Source organism: Psammomys obesus, unplaced genomic scaffold (assembly GCF_907164565.1).
Source record: "Psammomys obesus unplaced genomic scaffold, mPsaObe1.curated_primary_1811, whole genome shotgun sequence".
NCBI lineage: Eukaryota > Metazoa > Chordata > Mammalia > Rodentia > Muridae > Psammomys > Psammomys obesus.
In genome coordinates, this window is record NW_026592666.1 from 10,279,715 (window position 1) to 10,297,187 (window position 17,473).

The 17,473-nt window shown below is 45.8% G+C and overlaps 1 protein-coding gene across 1 annotated transcript in view; it reads right to left on the bottom strand.

Annotated features, from left to right (window-relative positions):
- Runx1 (RUNX family transcription factor 1) overlaps nucleotides 1-16,845 on the bottom strand; it is an 85,029-nt gene extending 68,184 nt beyond the window's left edge. The window contains exons 1-2 of the mRNA XM_055615009.1: nucleotides 15,983-16,845; nucleotides 9,512-9,668 (exon numbers count right to left, since the gene is read on the bottom strand). Of these exons, the coding sequence (XP_055470984.1) occupies nucleotides 9,512-9,668; nucleotides 15,983-16,252 (427 nt within the window). The 5' untranslated portion in view covers nucleotides 16,253-16,845. The remainder of the gene's footprint in view (nucleotides 1-9,511; nucleotides 9,669-15,982) is intronic.
- Nucleotides 16,846-17,473: the final 628 nt, after the last annotated feature.

Below are 17,473 nucleotides of genomic sequence, written 5' to 3' on the forward strand. Positions count from 1 at the left end.
CACACACACACACACACACACACACACACACACACACACACACACACCTTTGCCTCCTGTAGGTATCAGTCAACACAGATGACAGGTTCTCTGAGGAAAGCCATCTGCCCTTCACTAGGTCTCCCACAACTTCCATTTGCTCCTGTTGCCGCTGTCCTCTGCCACAGAGGTGTCCACTCAGAACCCTGACCTTGATGACCTCTCTCCACCATGAGCCTAGTGTTGGCCTAGCGCCTGATGTAAATGGTACACGATACATGCATGGTGGATCAATGGACACGTGGATGGGCATGTGGGAGGCTGAGGCAAAAGGGTCACTGAGTTCTAGGCCGGCTTGGGCTAAACACAGGGTTGTGTCAAAAATTAAAAATAAAAAAAATGAGTGAATGAATAAATGAAATGGTCTTCTTAAATGGCTTTAGAAGACAAGGTAAGCAAACCGACAGAGCTAAGGAAGAGAAGCAGATAGAATGTGTGCCGCACAGAGTGTCCAGACTGTGGCTGGTTGTTTTGTTACTGCTATGAATGAATTTATTTGTGAATATGTAGGACACCTTCCTTTTGCCAGGTCCTTAGCAAAACAAAGGGATAAATGGGATAAAAGTCATGGAAGAGGGGCAGGAAGAAGGCCCACTGCTGTTCCTGTCATCTTCTCCCTCCTCTTCCCAGACTCCCCACTCCAGGAGGAAGACCTCTGCCATCTCACTTTTATCATCTTAACCCTGTGAGGATGAAAGGTACAGCCATGACTATCACACAGGAGGAAAAACAAAGGCCCACACATGTCAGGGACTCCTGCCCACTTCTCAGACTTCCAAAGACCCGCCGAACCATCCTGAAGAGGTATGTGTTTCTGTGGAATTGTGAGGATTCAGAGGAACCATGACTGAGACTCCATGGCTTTAGCGTAACCCAGAGCCCAGGAATTAGGCCAGAATGTAAGACAACAGTGCAGCAAGAGGCAGTTGCAAACAACCGCTTAAATCAACTCTCTGGGTTCTCTGTGGCCTCCAGAGAAAACCCATGTGTGGATATTCACTTGAAAATTATTAAGACAATGAGGTAAGAATGGCTTCCGGGTAGCAGCAGGATGGCCTGGAGCACCACCCAAAGCTAGCTCAGGGCGCACAGACATAAACGCCCCCTAAGCTTGGGTGGAGACAGACAGCAGTTACCACTCAGGAAGAATGTGAAGCTGCTGGGTGCCAGCCTGCACAGCTCTGCTATGGGACAAAGGGATTATTCTGCCTCATTGTCAAAAGGCAGTGTTTATTGTTAAAATACACACGGGAATTAAAAGGGGCATGTATGAATCATAAATATTTGCATGCTATTAATGTTTGGACAAAAGAGTTAGACAGGCTAAGTTGGGAGAACTTCTTTTCCCATGAAAAACAGTGCTTCGAATTACAGTCCATATTTAATTTCATCTCTTCCATTGCTAATCTGAAATCTCAGTGGCTGCCGGGCACAACTCTTTCGGGCCCTCAGAGCTCCAGGAAGCTGGCGAGGAAGGGTAGGCCAGGAAGCTCTCTCTTGCAGAGGTCCACCAAGGAGCAACAAGAGACAAGAAATGCCAAAAACTGCCTCCTCCAGGAATACTGTCCCTACAGAGACCTGACCCAGGTTTGGAACTCAGGACAGTTTTCTTCTTGTCTGGGGCAGGCAAAAGCAATAACCAGTATTTTATCTCAGGTAATCAATCCTCACAGCACCTCCCCCTCCCCGTGGACAAAAGGTGAATAGAGTTCAGACAGGCACCTAAGGAAACTGTTCTTCACTTCCCCACCCTCAGGAGGTTTGGCAGTATTTTCAGATATTTCAGGCTGTCACTACTAGGAAGCAGAGTGGGGGGTGGGAGTCATGGGTATGCTTGTCAAACATTCAGCAATGCATAAAGCAGCCACTTCCCTGTGTTCCCCGGATGGTCCCCAAAAGCGAATGGGTGGCTGTGAGGCAGTGGGAGACATCCTCTAGATGCTCTGTTAAGAGGCTGGTACAGTCCACAGCCTAGAGTGAAGACAGTCCTGGAAGGGCTGTCCACTAGCAGGGATTTCAGGAGTGGGTACCTATCTGTCAGACAGGGCTAGGCCCACTGAGGACACTGGGCACACTAGGTTTTAGTTTTGGGGAAATCATGGAAATTCACTTTTCCTGCCTCTACTTTTTATTCAGTGTGAATATCATGAATTAAATTTTTCACACATTTTTTTTTTTTTAAAGGAAGGTAAAGCGTGTGAGGGAGAAGGGGCAAGAGAGAGATTTTACAACTTTTGAGTGTGTTAGGCCAGGTCAGGGTTTCCCCAGTCTTGACATGATTGAAGTTTTAGGATTGGTCTTTGTAGGAGCGGGGGTGGCGAAGTATTCTACACATAGTAGGGTGTTTAGCAGATCTCTTGGGGGGATTCCGCACATAGTAGGGTATTTAGCAGATCTCTGGGTCTCAGGGACCACTCTTCCAGCCCAGTATTCGACAATCAAAATATCTGCAGACCTCTTTAAAATTCTCTAGGGGTCAAAACTCACTCCAGCTGAGACCTGCTAAGCAAAGGGGTCATCAAAATTGATTATTCACCTATAGTGAAGGAGTCCTGCCTCCTGGTGGCAGTTCAAACAGAAGGATGAAAGCGGAAACCTCATTGTAGGCTCTGGAGACATCATTTAAAAGACAGACATCCTTATGAGCGATCCTGGTTCAGATACCGCCTCACTAATCAGAGACGAAGTGGACAGAGAAATGATAGTTGCTGAACACACTCCATATAAAGATGTCAAACAGAAAGAAAAATGTCTGTGAAGACCCACAACCAATACTGTGAGCAAACTGGAGTCTCTCTACCTCCAGAAGGCCACTCCCTTCTTGCTTGTCCTTGAGGGTCTGATAAGGATGCAGATGAGCACTGTAAAACTCCTTCCTTTGCATAGGTGACCTGATTAGGGACACACACTTCCCCAGAGGATACTGGCCCGTCCTCCCGTTCATTGGAGTTTCCTCTGGCTGAGGAAGCCAAAGGAAAGTACTGGGACTCCTGCTGGGATTTATTTACACTCTTAGGGACCCAAGCAGCCTGGCATCCTGGCTGGAGAAAGTTTCGGCAGAGCACATGAAGTTCCTAAACAGGACAAGCTTCTCAGTATGGCCTAACAGAGGCTGGGCAGAGAGCTGGGATGCCAATGCGGTGCAGGTGCAAAACTGAATGCAACATCAGCTCCATTCCCCACGCAGAGCCCAAAATACATCTCTCTGAAAGTGAGGTTCACAGCAGGCCCAGCCATGGAGAACAGGCATCCGCTGCAGCTCACCAGTGCCTGTCTATAAATACAGGCAGGATGTGAGCAGCGTGTCCACCCCACGCCCTGCTGTGCAGCTGGCACACCAGGACATTTTCACAGACAGCTCGCTCATTAATTCCTGTTAATTGCTAGACTGGGGCTTCATATGAGAAGATGTTATCAGCATGGACTCAATCTTCAAGAACATTTTGGTCCAAGAAGTCACTTAATGGAAGTATAGACACATGAATATATACGTGTGTGTGTGTGTGTGTGTGTGTGTGTACATATTCCTGGCTAAGAGCCCAACAGAGCCTACAAACAGCATCCTACTCCACATTTACAGCAGAGATGGTCCCATGTCCATGGTTCCCATGGATTCAAGCAGTTGCAGATCACAAATATTTGCAGGGGGAACACGACCCATTTGCACTGAACACATGGGCTTCTTTTTTCATTATTATTCCCCAAACAATACCACAGCAACTACTTATGTGTAAGTAATATTCTGTTAGCTATCGTAAGTGATCTAGGCATGATGTAAATTATATTAGAGGATAGGCAGGGGTTATTTACAAATGCTGTACCATTCTGTAGAAACGACTTGAGCAGCTGCAGATGTCTGTGTGAATGGAATGGAGCTGGGTTCTGGACCAACCTTCCACAGGGGTGACTCCCTGAAGTCATTCTTAAACATCCTTTTACTGTTCTCAACTTGTTTTATAATCATCAGCAGGGAGGAGACACTCACCAGACATTACACCATCTCTCTGCTTCAACAAGTAATTTTTCTTAAAAAAAAAAAAAAAAATCCGAAACAGAATATATTCTTCCATAACTAGCTTCCTCCTCCCTTGTACCTCAGTAACCAGCACAAAAGAAAGGAAGGAAGGAAGGAAGGAAGGAAGGAAGGAAGGAAGGAAGGAAGGGGAAAAAGAAAAACAAGCAAACAGGCTGATTTATCAGAACCAGCCTCCCGAGTGGCTAGCTGGGTCACTGTGTATGTCTATAACGCTGTCAGAACAGGAAGCTCTAAAAGTCAGTCCACCATTATTTCTCTCCAAGGCACTTTCTGATTGATTGTCTTCAGTCCTGACCCAAAAGAGCTGGCTCACTACGGATCCACAGAAGGGGAGCCGCTGCCCCACAACTGAAAAATCCTATCCATCCAAATAACCTCAACCACAAAAGGTTGTGTGACACCATCCTCACCGCCTGGCACTTTGGGGAACCAGCAAGGAAAGCCTGGAGGGACAGAGCGGACACTATGGTTTCCAGCAGGGGCAGCGCAGAGACTGCAGCTCCTGGTCCTTGCTGGGCTCTGCCACCTTGCCACCTGGGCTTTAAGCTGGTCGGGGAAAACTTGCTTCAGGATGGGCTCCGCCACCTTGCCACCTGGGCTTTAAGCTGGTCGGGGGAAAAACTTGCTTCAGGAAAGTGTTGCTAACTCTTTTATTGTAGAAGAAAGAGAAGGGGAAATCTGATCTGCAAAGGCAGATTTTGCGTCATTCCCATCAATTCCGGGGTGAAGCCTGTGACCTGCCGTGGACAGGAAGTGTTTGTTCGGACCGGCTGGGGCTTGTTCTCGGAAGGCCCTGGCTTTGTTCAGTTTTGTTTGGCTTTTATTTTGTTTCGTTCTGTTTCATCCCTATTTATTCACAGTTAAATCCGAAGAGAACTGATTTTATTACATGTGTTGTTATTACATGTACTGTAGACCAAAAACCAGAAAGAAAAGTGGGCATTTGATTTTAACTCAACTCACATCTTTTCCTTCTACTTATTCTCTCTGGGAGACTCAACTGCCAGGGTCTATTGTGTACATGGAATGCTCTTTATGAAGCATCTCTGGGGCTGGGGTTGGATATTTCCTTTCTCTATTAAATGAATTTTGATCAAATAATGATATGGATTCCATGATAACATCGTGAGTCACTAAGGCCAACTGTCTGGTAAAAGTCGGTGCAGGAAGACGGCCCTCCTCGTCCTCCTGGCTCAGAGTGACAGTTTATCCTTCCCGAAATGCGTCTCTGCCACAGCCTTCCGCTCAGCCAAGAGACAACATTCCCATACTGTACCCCAAATCATGTAGAAGGGGAATGGAAATGCCTTAAGAAACCGACAGTACACAAATATGTGAGAGCCCAGATTGTGACAGGATAAATATTATGTCTGGGAAGACGTCTACCGAGAGACTCCAGGAAAGTAAAGCACTATTTTCAAAATGGGCAAGTTCTGGGCTGCCAGGGCGTAAATGCAAACAGCAGATTCCACTAAGAAATGAAACATTTTCCTGATGGGGCAACGGAACACTTGGCTCCTCGGGGTCCTGGAGTCGCAACAGCCAGGGCTGAAGGTCACTAGGGAAGATACCGTACTGTCTTCGCCAGGATCACTCACTTTCACCAATATGCCTGGTGGCCACTGAAGGCCTGGGCTAGCCTGGGCTACCAAACCCCTACCAGCCAGATCCTAAGTCCAAGGATAGCACTTCACAAGTTAAGTGTCCACCTTGTGTATTCTCCTGCGTGTTTATTTTCTGGGTATCCGTTGTGTGTAAAACTTGGTGTTGAGCTGACCCTCTACACTCAAAGACACATTTCAAATTCACCCATTTTGGCACCCATTCATCCCAGAGGATCTACAAACAAACTCTGGAAACTAAGCTGCACACAGAAATCTGGGCACCTGTGCATTCTTTTGGGCCTTGGCATGTCTTTGGGAGAGTTTTCAGAATTATCTATGACATCTCCCAAAGATTAAATCACAGTTTTAGAACAAATGGAAACTGGCCTTGGTTTCCCTCCTTCCATTTGCAACACAGTTACTGTTACATTTGGTAGCTGTGTGCCTTGGTGCCCAGTGAAATAAAACACGCTATATTCACTAGTGGGTCAGTTCTTTGACGCCTGGTAAAATACTCCAGCAGGGAAAAGGTGTTTGCAGCCGTCACTGCTAGAGTTTCTTAGCTGGCTGTCACCTTATGTGGGGAGAAGCTCTCTTGTCATGGGAACAGACCAATTGCAGTTAAGAGACAGAAAAATGCTCAAATAATCAATCTTATGAAAGACATTTCTTGTTGATCCTGAACTTGGAGGCGAGTGATACTCTCAGGCCTGTGACTAAAATGAATGTTGTTATGGACATTCACCTGAGTGCCACCGTCTTGAGTGGATGTCAGAGGGTCCTCTTCTTACCACCACCCCCTGCCCCCAACTGGCTCTCTCTTCTTCCTTTGGATAGCCACTATGTTAATCAACGTGTGGATCAGGAACAGAGGGAGAGATATTCCCAGGGGAGATACACCCAGACAAGATCTATACTACCTCAGAGCAAGGGGAAGCCATGGGCACAGAGGAAGAAGGCCGAGCTGCCTGGGCCTTCACCACTCTGCACGGCGGCCAGCAGGCAGCCAGGCCTTAGAAGCCAGACAGGCAGGTTCTCCCAGTCACAGGCTGAACCTGAGGTTAGGCGCTGTGGTGCTGGCCATGAGCCAGCACCCAGCCTGATCCATTTCTTGGAACAGAGAAAAATCCTTCGTGGTTAGAGCTGGCAGTTTCTGTGAGGGTCACAGTCCCCCGAATCTGTCATCTGGTAAGAGAAAGGGGGCACCCTTTCATATCTTCCCTACTTTCCTCCCACTGTGATCACCCGGGCTCCTCAGCTAAGCCATCATTGACAGAACCCAAAACCCAATACATACAACACATATGTATTGGTGAAAGGCCGGAAACTTCTGGGCCAGTGTGTGGCCGCTGAAGTTTTTAGGCACATTTTTTTTTTTAAAGGCACATTTTTTTTAAAAAGGCACATTAAAAAAAAAAGAAAATGAAACAGTTGAGTCTTAAGATTGCTCAATAAAACATAATGAAACTTTTAAAGGATAAGACTCAGCCAGGGAGATTAGGGCTAATTGTGAGAATTAGCGAGAGTCGTCTTTTTGCTTTCTAATGGGAGGCAAATCGAGAGAGAGAGAGAGATAGAGAGAGAGAGAGAGAGAGAGCCAGAAAGAGGGAGAAAATCCAGCGGGCTTTGATGTTGGTATGAAAAAGCAAAATGAAATCATATTTTGTGAAGTGAAATTATGAGATAAAACCATGTTCAATCCCCTGGCAGCTCACTTGTCTTGTATTATTGACATAAAAAATTTAAACCATAGAAACTCAAGACCAACAACAAAAACAGAAAATGTAACTGGGTCAAGTGGTCAATTAGTGCTCCTGAGTTTTAATTACTTATTATCACTCATGGAGAGGAAAGCCTGTTCAAGTCAAATATAATCTGTTTTGTTTTTTTTTTTCCATCTGATTAATTTTTCTCATTCCAGGGTATGGGAAGACAGCCTGGCTTTGGGTGCTGCTGTTTCCCTTGGGGGGCTTATGCACACTCAAGTGCACGCTGGCACGAATCAGGCAGCAGAATGCAAACAGTCCACACCTTGGGGAAACAGTCGGCCGTTCCTCAGGTAAACACCAGCACCTATTAGTCACCCACTCAAAACAGAAATGACCAAAGAGGGTGGGAGATCAGCTCTCAGCACCCCAGAGCAAGCATGCTGCTGTCCAAAGCCCCCTCATCATTACCATCAGCTCGGCACCACACAATTCCCTGCGCGGAAGTTGCCACTGGAACAGGCCGTAATAATCTTCAGAACGTCCATAGCCAGAAACGCCAAACAGACCCACTCGCACTCGCATGAGAGTAGCCACACCTTCCCTGGCAACCAAGGGCTAACCTAGCTAGCCAGTCCTAAAAGCAGCGGGCCCAGCTTACTGCTTGGGCAGGCCGGTGTGGGCCTGGCTACGGGGTCTTCCTCTCCTCTTGGCTTCCCACCCACTTTGCCAGCAGGTCATCTGAAACCCTCACGATGTTTTCTAAACATGTGTCTCAGAACCGTAATGCAAATTCCATTTGCTGAAAGACGGATCTTCCAGTGAACCCACTTAATGATAGCGGCTTCACAGCATCGTCCAGCCTTCCAAGAAGTGGATGGACTTTTCTCTGAATCCCGCTATTATTAGCATAGTAATGGGAACATGTATTTCCAATCACGTTATATGTTTTTAATTTTTACCCAGCTGTGATTTCATTATGAAAATGCCCTGGACATCTCTGGTGAGAAATACAGCTTAACCTCCCCACCTTTCCATGAAGGACAGAGATTTTCTAATGGCTTTGAAGGACTTCACAAACAGTAGCAATGGCCTTAGCTTGATATTTTCTACCCGTTGCCAGTCTGCTTGTTTTGTTTGCTTGGTGCTGGGGACCAAACCCCGGATCTTGCACATGCTAAGCAAGGGCTAAGGAGCATCTCCAACCCCTTCCTGTTTCTTTTCCAATGCAAGAACTGATACTACTACTTAGATAGACATCATGTCTTTTTGTTTAAGCTGGAAATGCCTTTTGTGGCTAAGCTTGTTCAACCCTACATTGTAAAAGGGGAAATTTAGACAGACTCCCCTCGCTCTTACACTTTCACTACTTGCTGACATTTGTAAAATGTGACGTAGGAAATGGAGAAAAAAACACAACACTTGAAAGATAACTGGAAAGCAGCGAAACCCACGGGAGATAAATTCCTGTTTCTACTCCAAAATGTCAGGAACTGGTGAAGAAGAAAACTGCATGTGCACCTGGGCTAAGGTGATGGCTTCTTTGAATGACCTGGTCTTTCATAGGATTAGCATCTAAACCTTAAGTGAGCCCCTCTTCCTGCCAAACCATAACAGGCTTCAAGAGGAAAATATCATGATGGTCAACTTGCTCTCAGTCGTACTAATACAATTCCGTATTTTATCCTGGAAGACTTACTCTGCTTAAAACTACATCATATACTATAAGGATTCTCCAAAATTACTGATGTGACCAAGCGAAACCCTGTCGATTGTCAGCAGAAAGCACATCACCATTGCTGAAGCCTCATGGGCGTCGATGACCCCACAGTGTCGGCCTGTTGCATGACCTCAGTTCTCACTGTAGAAAAACGCTGAAGGGTTTTACTGAAATCCACAATTCATGTTTTGTATGCTGTGCGTTCCAAGTCAGTCTTAAGCCAGTTTAGCCATCAAATGTGATAGTATCAAGTTAGACTCTTGCAGAAGCATTAATTTCCAAATAAACATTACTTTAAAGCTTTGAGCGGCATCAATAATAAAAGGAACTGCTCTTAGCTGGAAAGCCTGGGTTTGTTCCCAGGTAGACGGTTTGCTTTTCAGGCTCGTTTGTGACAGATACGTACCTCTACCACTCCGACCGACAAACCTGAGGTCGTTGAATCTTGCCACTTGGTTCTTCATGGCTGCGGTGGCATTCCTCAGCTCTGCTGAGTAGTTCTCGTCATTGCCTGCCATGACGGTGACCAGAGTGCCGTCCGGAACATCCCCCAGCGCTACCACCTAGACAGCAGCCAAGGGACAAATGCAGACATCAGAGCTGTCATAGACACTTCTGTGTCGTTTCTGTGGCAATGCTTCCAAAATTAAACATATGCTAAATAATACTTCTGGTCTTTAGAAGAATTGAGTATCACACAGACAAGGCCCGCTGGTAATTCTGCAATGCATAGGTGGGTACAGATTTTCAAATGTGGAAAGCACTGATGAAATTAAACAAAGAAAGCCAAACAGGGCCACACAACACACTGGGAACAAGACTAACGAGAACAGGGACTCTGAGACGCTTTTGTTTCTTGTCAATATAGTTATCGCTTAAGACCTCATATTTGAAAGACGGAAAGTCCTGTGTTTGTAGATTTGTGATCTAATCCACCTTTTAAAAAAGATTTATTTTATTATTTTAAACTTAAGTGTATGTTCTTGAGTGCAGGGCCACTGGAGGCCAGAAGCATCAGAGCACCCCGGAACTGGAACTATAGGCAGATGTGAGCCCCTTGACATAGGTTCTGAAATCAGAACCCGTCCTCTGCACCATGTGTTATGGTTCTTAATTACTGAGCCATCCCTCTGGCCCATCTTTTACTTGCTTGGACCTCCATAGGCGTACCTAACAGAGCCTGGATGTAAGTATCTAAACTTAGTTCTGCTAAACTTAAATCTGACTTTGCTACTGATTTTCTTCCATGTAGCCCAGGCTGGCCCCAAGCTCCCTGTGTAACAGAGAATGACCTTGAATCCCCTGATCTTCCTGTCCCTGCCCTACAAGTGTTGGTGTGTGTGTGTGTGTGTGTGTGTGTGTGTGTGTGTGTGTGTTCGCGCGCGCGCTACTGTGTGTGCACAGCTTCCAATGGTGATTCTGGAAAGACTTTCCGTTCTTCCTGCCTCTATTGGATTCACACTAGCAGTGAACCCTCGAATTCAAGGAGAAAAACCAGAAATGTGCCATTTATTTATTATTTATTGCAAAACGGATGACCTCAGTAACAAAGGGAGTTCCAATTTAATCATTCTCCCCAAATCAAAGATGGAACCAGGCTGCAGCTTCAATCTGTGATCCCCGAACAGGTATGAACTGTGTTCTGAGGGGTTCCTTTATTGTCATTGAGAAGGTAACAGCTTACTGTATTTTGAAGATAACTGGTGGATATCTATAGTTATCTATATGTATAGAATCAGGACAGCAGACAGCAGGTTTTATATCCAGAAAACCAAATACTAATTTTGGATTAAAACACTCTATAGTCCATGCCTTGATAATATTTTGCTTCACAAAATATTACCCATTGCTTGGCTGCTACTGGATTCTTTTTATTTTGTTTTAGAGCTAGGGTCTCACTATATAGCCTAGAATGGCTTTGAACTCACAATCCTCTTGTCTTATCCTGTGAGGTCAGGGCTTACAGGTGTGTACCACCAAGCCCGGTGTCCTTTGACTTCGGCAGTGTTTTTGAGTTTTGACTTGATTATTGATTGGTCATACTTGTTTTGTTCTGTTTTAGAAGTGGTCCTGGAATTTCAAGTTAAAGTTTCGAGTTCAGTTTGCCCTAGACATTTCGGACACGTGTTGTCAGTCTGTTTTGAAATTTGTGTTATTTATCCCAGTTGCGTGGTCGTCCTTAGGAGGGTGTCCTCACGTTGGCAGCAGCAAACATTTCTTAATCTATTGCTACTTTGGTTTCCATTTTTTGCATTCTAGTTGCTGCATAATTTAGAAGGAGGTATATTCCTTCTTCTCTATGTATGTAAATAAGGCCACTACAGATTTCCTAATCTGGTATTAATGTCCAGTTCTGTGTGTGTGTGCTTAGTCATGTCCCCTTCCGCTGTCCTGCAGATGTCTATCTGGGTGATTTTTATTCACTGTGGCTGCTCCCTCTCCTGGGTTCTAATGAACATGCTAGGAAATTACCCCAGCTGCCCTGAGAAATGGACAGATGGGACCCCAGGACATCAGCAGGACACTGCTCTCTGGTACTGGGTAAGTACCTTGCTATCTCTTTAATTTTATGTGTTGTAATCAACTTCCTTCATGAAACAAGGGCCAGCCTCTTGCCTCTGCTTTTAACCCTTTCGTTCCAGTTATTGGATGTGCTTTCCAGAAAGGAGATTTGAAAACCCTGATTCTCCAAGCAACCTGCAATTAGATGCGCCCACCCTGCCACAGGTGTTCGATGGCCACTAAGTAAGAGTGGTAATATGAAGACTCCTTTGTTTCCAAGAGCATCACTGAAACAAATCTCCTGATGAGTTAATTGATAATTGTTGCCCTTCCTTTCTACTCCTACAAAATTCTACTCCAATAGATTATGCTGTTTTCACTCTATTTCCCCCCATTTCTTTTTTCACCATTCTCACTTCCCTCTGCACAATTAGCTCACAGTGTTGAAATGCCCTCCACAAACACCCTCCACTTCCTCACCCTCATCTCCCTGTGGAGACAGAGGCTTTTCTAGTTCAACTCAACACCCACAGGGCATCTCGGGCATTGATTCTACAGCTGGGCTTCCAAACTGAACACCTCACTGTTGGAGCCTGTATCTCTTAAGAGGTTAAAATAAATACATCCTGTTCCATAGCACCCAAAGGCATGCTGAGTCATGGTTCTTCCCCCCTTCTCCACTATGCCTCGGTTTACCACTATAGCTCCAGTGCCACCCCATCAATGAGAGGGCCAAAGCAGTAAGTCCTCAGCAATAGACACAGACATGAGAGGACCATGGTAACTAAGGAAAGCTTGTTTGTGTTGGAATGCAAAAGTCTAAAAACCAGGAGTTTAAATTTCATCACTCCCATTTTTAAAGGAAGTGTGAATGGGACATCCAGAAGCTCAGTTATCACTTCTTGGCTTTCTGATTTATCTCCGAAGAGTTTTGGTGGAGAAGAGGAGACAAGTCAAATCCAGGGACGATTAGTACTGCATGTCATCCGATGACAAGCAGACTTAGACTAGGTTAATATCACTTTTTATTTAAAACTAAGATGTCTTCCAATTTGATACAGATTTGTCATTGAGAGAGGATAAAAAAGAATGAAAATAATCTAACTTCATACAGAAATAAAGAGCAGCGTCTTCAATAAAAAGCTATAAACAATAGGTAAGGAAAGACAAACATTTACATTTAGCGCAGACCAAACAGACAAGAAGGGACTTGCTGGTCAAAGATAGCTCACATTTTGTTGGACTTCTCTGTTCTCTAAGTATCAGGAAGTTGAGCAAAATATCAGTTGTGCTCTCTGCTATAAGGACTTCCCAGTACTGCTCGTGGCCAGTCTGTTCATGATTTGAAACTGGCATTTTCCAACAATTTTACGGGCTGAAATTACAGTTACAACTCTTTTATACTGCTGTAAATTTCTTAATCTTCCAGAGTTTCAAAGGTGGTTGTGGGTTGGAACCTAGAATTCATCTGAGATGACATTTAATGCACAGCTAGGGACCATGATCCTCCTTCCAGAAACATTTATTTATTTATTTTAATAAAAAACAAAAAGATTCCGTCAGCATCCCAGTGACCATGATCCTCCTTCCAGAAACATTTATTTGTTCATTATAATTAAAAAAAAAAAAAAAGATTCCGTCAGCATCCACGGTCTTTAAACTTCCAGATGAAGGCATATTTATATCTTTGGGCTCTGGGGTACCAGGCCTAGACAAGCTGCACTATTACAATTTGACAAAACCAACTGCAAGTCACCTAAACAACAAAATACTGCATAAGCACGCAGCAGACTTCCCAGTTTCTAGCAGTGAAATTAAATGTTTCTCCTATGCTATGATCCGTGATCTGTAGGTGGAGGATAGGAGGGAGGACGACTTAAAATGTCGGAAGATTTCAGAAGATGCTCTCCCACTAGTGCTCTGCCTGGAACACTGCTTCCCACAATCTGGTTTTTATCATAGGGAATAGGATAATTCCTGCAGGGTTAGTCCCTACAGAGATCCCTGGGTCTTACTTCAAATGTAAAATGTAAAGAAACGTTTTCGATAGAAACTGCGCAGCGTGTTTGGTAGGGGCTGGCACAAAGAGGGCCAGGGATCCAGAGCAAAGGCAGCTAGGGCACTTTTCTGTTTGGAAGTGCTGTTTCCTCTTAACCCCAACCTTTAGATTTCTCCTCCCTGTGAAATTTCTCTCTGCTGTCTCGGGTCAGCAGGGTGCTGAGCTCCTTGAAGCAGCCTCCCTCTGAGGGACAGAGGGGGACGGAGTGGTGACAGATATTAATCTAGTGGTCTGATTTTCCTGCTTCCCTGTCCCTTTCCCCAAGCACTCTCAGGAGACCCACTTGAACCTTTCACACGTGTTGTGTTGTCTGTGCCTTGACCTTTGTCATAGCTACTGGCTGTCACTCAGGAAAACAAACTGAGATTCTTTGAGAAGCGGGTTTGCCAAAATCATTTATAAAAGGGTACCTTTATGGCTGTGATTATTTTTGCTAAAAGGAATGTTCCGTGGTTTGTAAAAGTAATATGTATGGTCTTTCATTCTTTTATAAGAAAATAAATATTTCCATGTGGTAGCTCAAGACTTTGAATCACTTCAACTCCTGAAGATATATATATATATATATATATATATATATATATATATACATATATATATATATATATATATATATATATATATATATATAATCATTTAGTGTCTTGGTAAACTGGGGTTTCCTGGCAGAAAGAAAAAGCAGCTTAGGAAAGACCCCGGTTTCTCCGACAAGAAAGCCACAGGTCCCTTTAGCTCTGCTATGCAGGGAAACCCACTTGAATGGCCCACGGTTGACTATAGTGAGCCTGAGCCCAGTCAGGTTCCTTCAGGGTAAGCAGAACACATCAGCAGCTAAATTTGTTTTCCTAAAGGAATTGGGATGGCTTCCCAAATAACTGGAAGGGAAGGGAATTCCAAGTGCCTGGCTGCCTTTCTGACCCTCAATCCCACCTTTCCCCCCTTAAAAAGTTGCCTTCAAAACAGTGGTAAAGGATATATTGTATAGACGGAGCCGATTAGAAATTCTACTTCTGTGATTTTAAAAACGTGGACGGTGTTGTTAGCATAAAAAAGGAACTCAACAGCGCTTTTCAAAAAGTGAGCGTTATTCATTGTAATTAGATCAACTTTCAGCTGAGGCCTGGAACTACGAAAAGCTTAAATTAAATTACTCTCCCTTCTAAATGGGACAATTATTCAGCTAAATTGGAAGAGAAAGAGAGAGAGAGCGCTTATAGTTTTGCTTTACCGCTTGGATCTCCCGCCTTCATCAGCCTTTTAAAAGAACAGGACCTGACAGAGTCAATTCGCTTTTCAGCTGTACCTTTTAAAACCCACCACCGCAGAAGACCAAAGAAGAGAACCTAAATTCCTCCAGCTCCCTGCCAGAGTAGTAGGGTGCTTGTTTCAAAAACGCCTGGGGTTGTTTATATATCGCTTCTGAAGGCCAAGTTTTGGAGGCAGCTCAAAGCCAAGGCAAGGTCAGGGTGAAAAGCGACCAGACCGACGTGAGGCGCCCATCTGAAGTTGCCGGGTCTACAGGGCCCCCTCCTCTAACAGAAAAGCTGCGGGATCGCACTTTTCCAGGGGTCGGAAGGCCCCGGGCACCGGCACCCTTCTTGCCCAGGGCTTAATTTAGCTGAGCCAGCGATAACGTTCCGGAGGGCTCCAGAAAAAGCAACAGGATTCCCTACCTGAGGCTTCTGGCAGGAGAAGGTTACAGGCTCGAAAAAAAAATCCTCGGGACTTTGGCAAACTTAACTACGCCTGCCGTGGACTTTGGACACGCTGATTCCTATAGGGAGGTTAAAAAAAAAAAAAAAAAAAGCAAGGCGGCAGCGGGTGGGATCCCTGGCGGTTTCCCTTGTTGGTTTATTTATCTTTCCTTATTGACCGGAAGGCATTAAAGCATCTCTCCTTTTATTTCCTGATGCCTTCATCTGAGAGATACAGAACGGTCTGGGTGTTCATCCGGGGTCCCGGGTCCTCACCAGAGAAGATAGGTTTGTCAACTCCAATGTAACTTTTCCTAGCTGGTAGCAAAGGTAAGGCCCTTGGTAGATGTTCTGGGATTATCCTAAAGAATTTTAAAACTCCCTCTTGGATGGCTCTGAGGCTGGCTAAGGGTGGGACCCTGCCGAGGGTCGCCACGGCAACGCAGCGTCTCCACCTCCCGAACTCGGTGAAAAGGACCAGGGGCTTCTACAGCCAGCACCCCTCTCTAGAAGCCGCTAGCCTCTGCCCTCCAGGCTCGCTCGCTCGCTCGCTCGCTCTGGGAACCGGCTGGCCTCTACCTGGTCCTCTCCAGCCCCCGCCACCCTCTCCAGGCCGGAGTACCTTGAAGGCGATGGGCAGGGTCTTGTTGCAGCGCCAGTGGGTAGGCAGCACGGAGCAGAGGAAGTTGGGGCTGTCGGTGCGCACCAGCTCGCCGGGGTGGTCGGCGAGTACCTCCACCATGCTGCGGTCGCCGCTCCTCAGCTTGCTGGCCAGGGCGGCGCCGGCGTCCGGGGCGCCCAGCGGCAGTGCCTCGCTCATCTTGCCGGGGCTCAGCGCGGTGGAAGGCGGCGTGAAGCGGCGGCTTGTGCTGGCATCTACGGGGATACGCATCACAACAAGCCGACTGAGTAAGGACCCTGAAAACAGCTCCCACTACACGGCGACGCGGGCTCGGATCTTCGGCCAGCAGCTCGCGGGAGACCAACATACAAGTTCAGGAGCCTTTATTGCTACCGGAGGGCGGTGGGAGGAGGAGGGAGCCTAAGTTACCAACAGTCCCGACTGAGCCCTCGTTAGGCGGGTGGCCTCACACCCGAGCAGGGCTAGCAACTCGCCGCTTAGTGCATCAGAAAGTGAGCAACCAGAATCCAAAGTCAAATATGCCCAAAGGAGCCTCGCGTTGAGAGTTGAAGTTCAGTCTTTGGCTATTACAAATGGTCCCGGAGGCAAAATTCCCGTACACGACCTAAAATATTTATGCGCAGAACAACAACAAAATGACCCGCAAAAAACTAGATTTGGAAGTTCCAGCAGTGAATTGCCTGTCAGTTTGTTTTTCTTTCTTGCAGGTCAATTTTGTTTAAAGTCTCAACAAAATACAAAACTTAGGAGTGTCTTCCATACAGGGCGCCCCTCTTATCATGAAACAAAACAAAACAAAATAAAAAAACCCTCACTTGATTTCTCAAAAGCGAGAGCCGCAACTTTAAAAGATTGTGCTACTACTGTATGTGCTCGCCTATATAAATATATACGTACGATATACTTCATAAAATATTTACAATGCAATCTGTAGAGAATTTAAACACCACAGAAATCCATTAATGTTTGCTGCAGGTTTTTTTTTTTTTTTTTTTAAATAGCCTTGAAAATCAGCTTCAGTAGTTGGAAGGCCGGGATAGAATCACTTGTCATTATTCTCGGAATAAATTCTTGGCCAAATGGCCCGTGCAGAAAATTTAGCTTTCCAAAGACCCCTAGCTAATCATTAAAAAGAAAAAGAAGAAAAGAAAAAAGAAAAAGCAAAAAGCCAACTCGACGACCCTCGGGGTAGAGCCCCCACAGCTGCGGACTCGGTTTGGGAAGGCCGGGTAAGTTTGCGGCTGGTCCTGTGGTTTGGTGGGAACTGAGCCGCGGCTGGGCAGACTCGCACTCTTCGGAAGCCAGCCACTGTCTACATTGGTTGAGTGAGTCAGCCCAGACTCTGGCAAGATGATCTTCCTCCAGCGTCGGCCGGGCGCTGGCTGGTTTTCTGCCGGGGCGCACCAGTGCCCACGAGCGAGCACCGTGTAACCGCAGCAGGTGGAGCGGCCCGGGAGGACGCACGGCAGA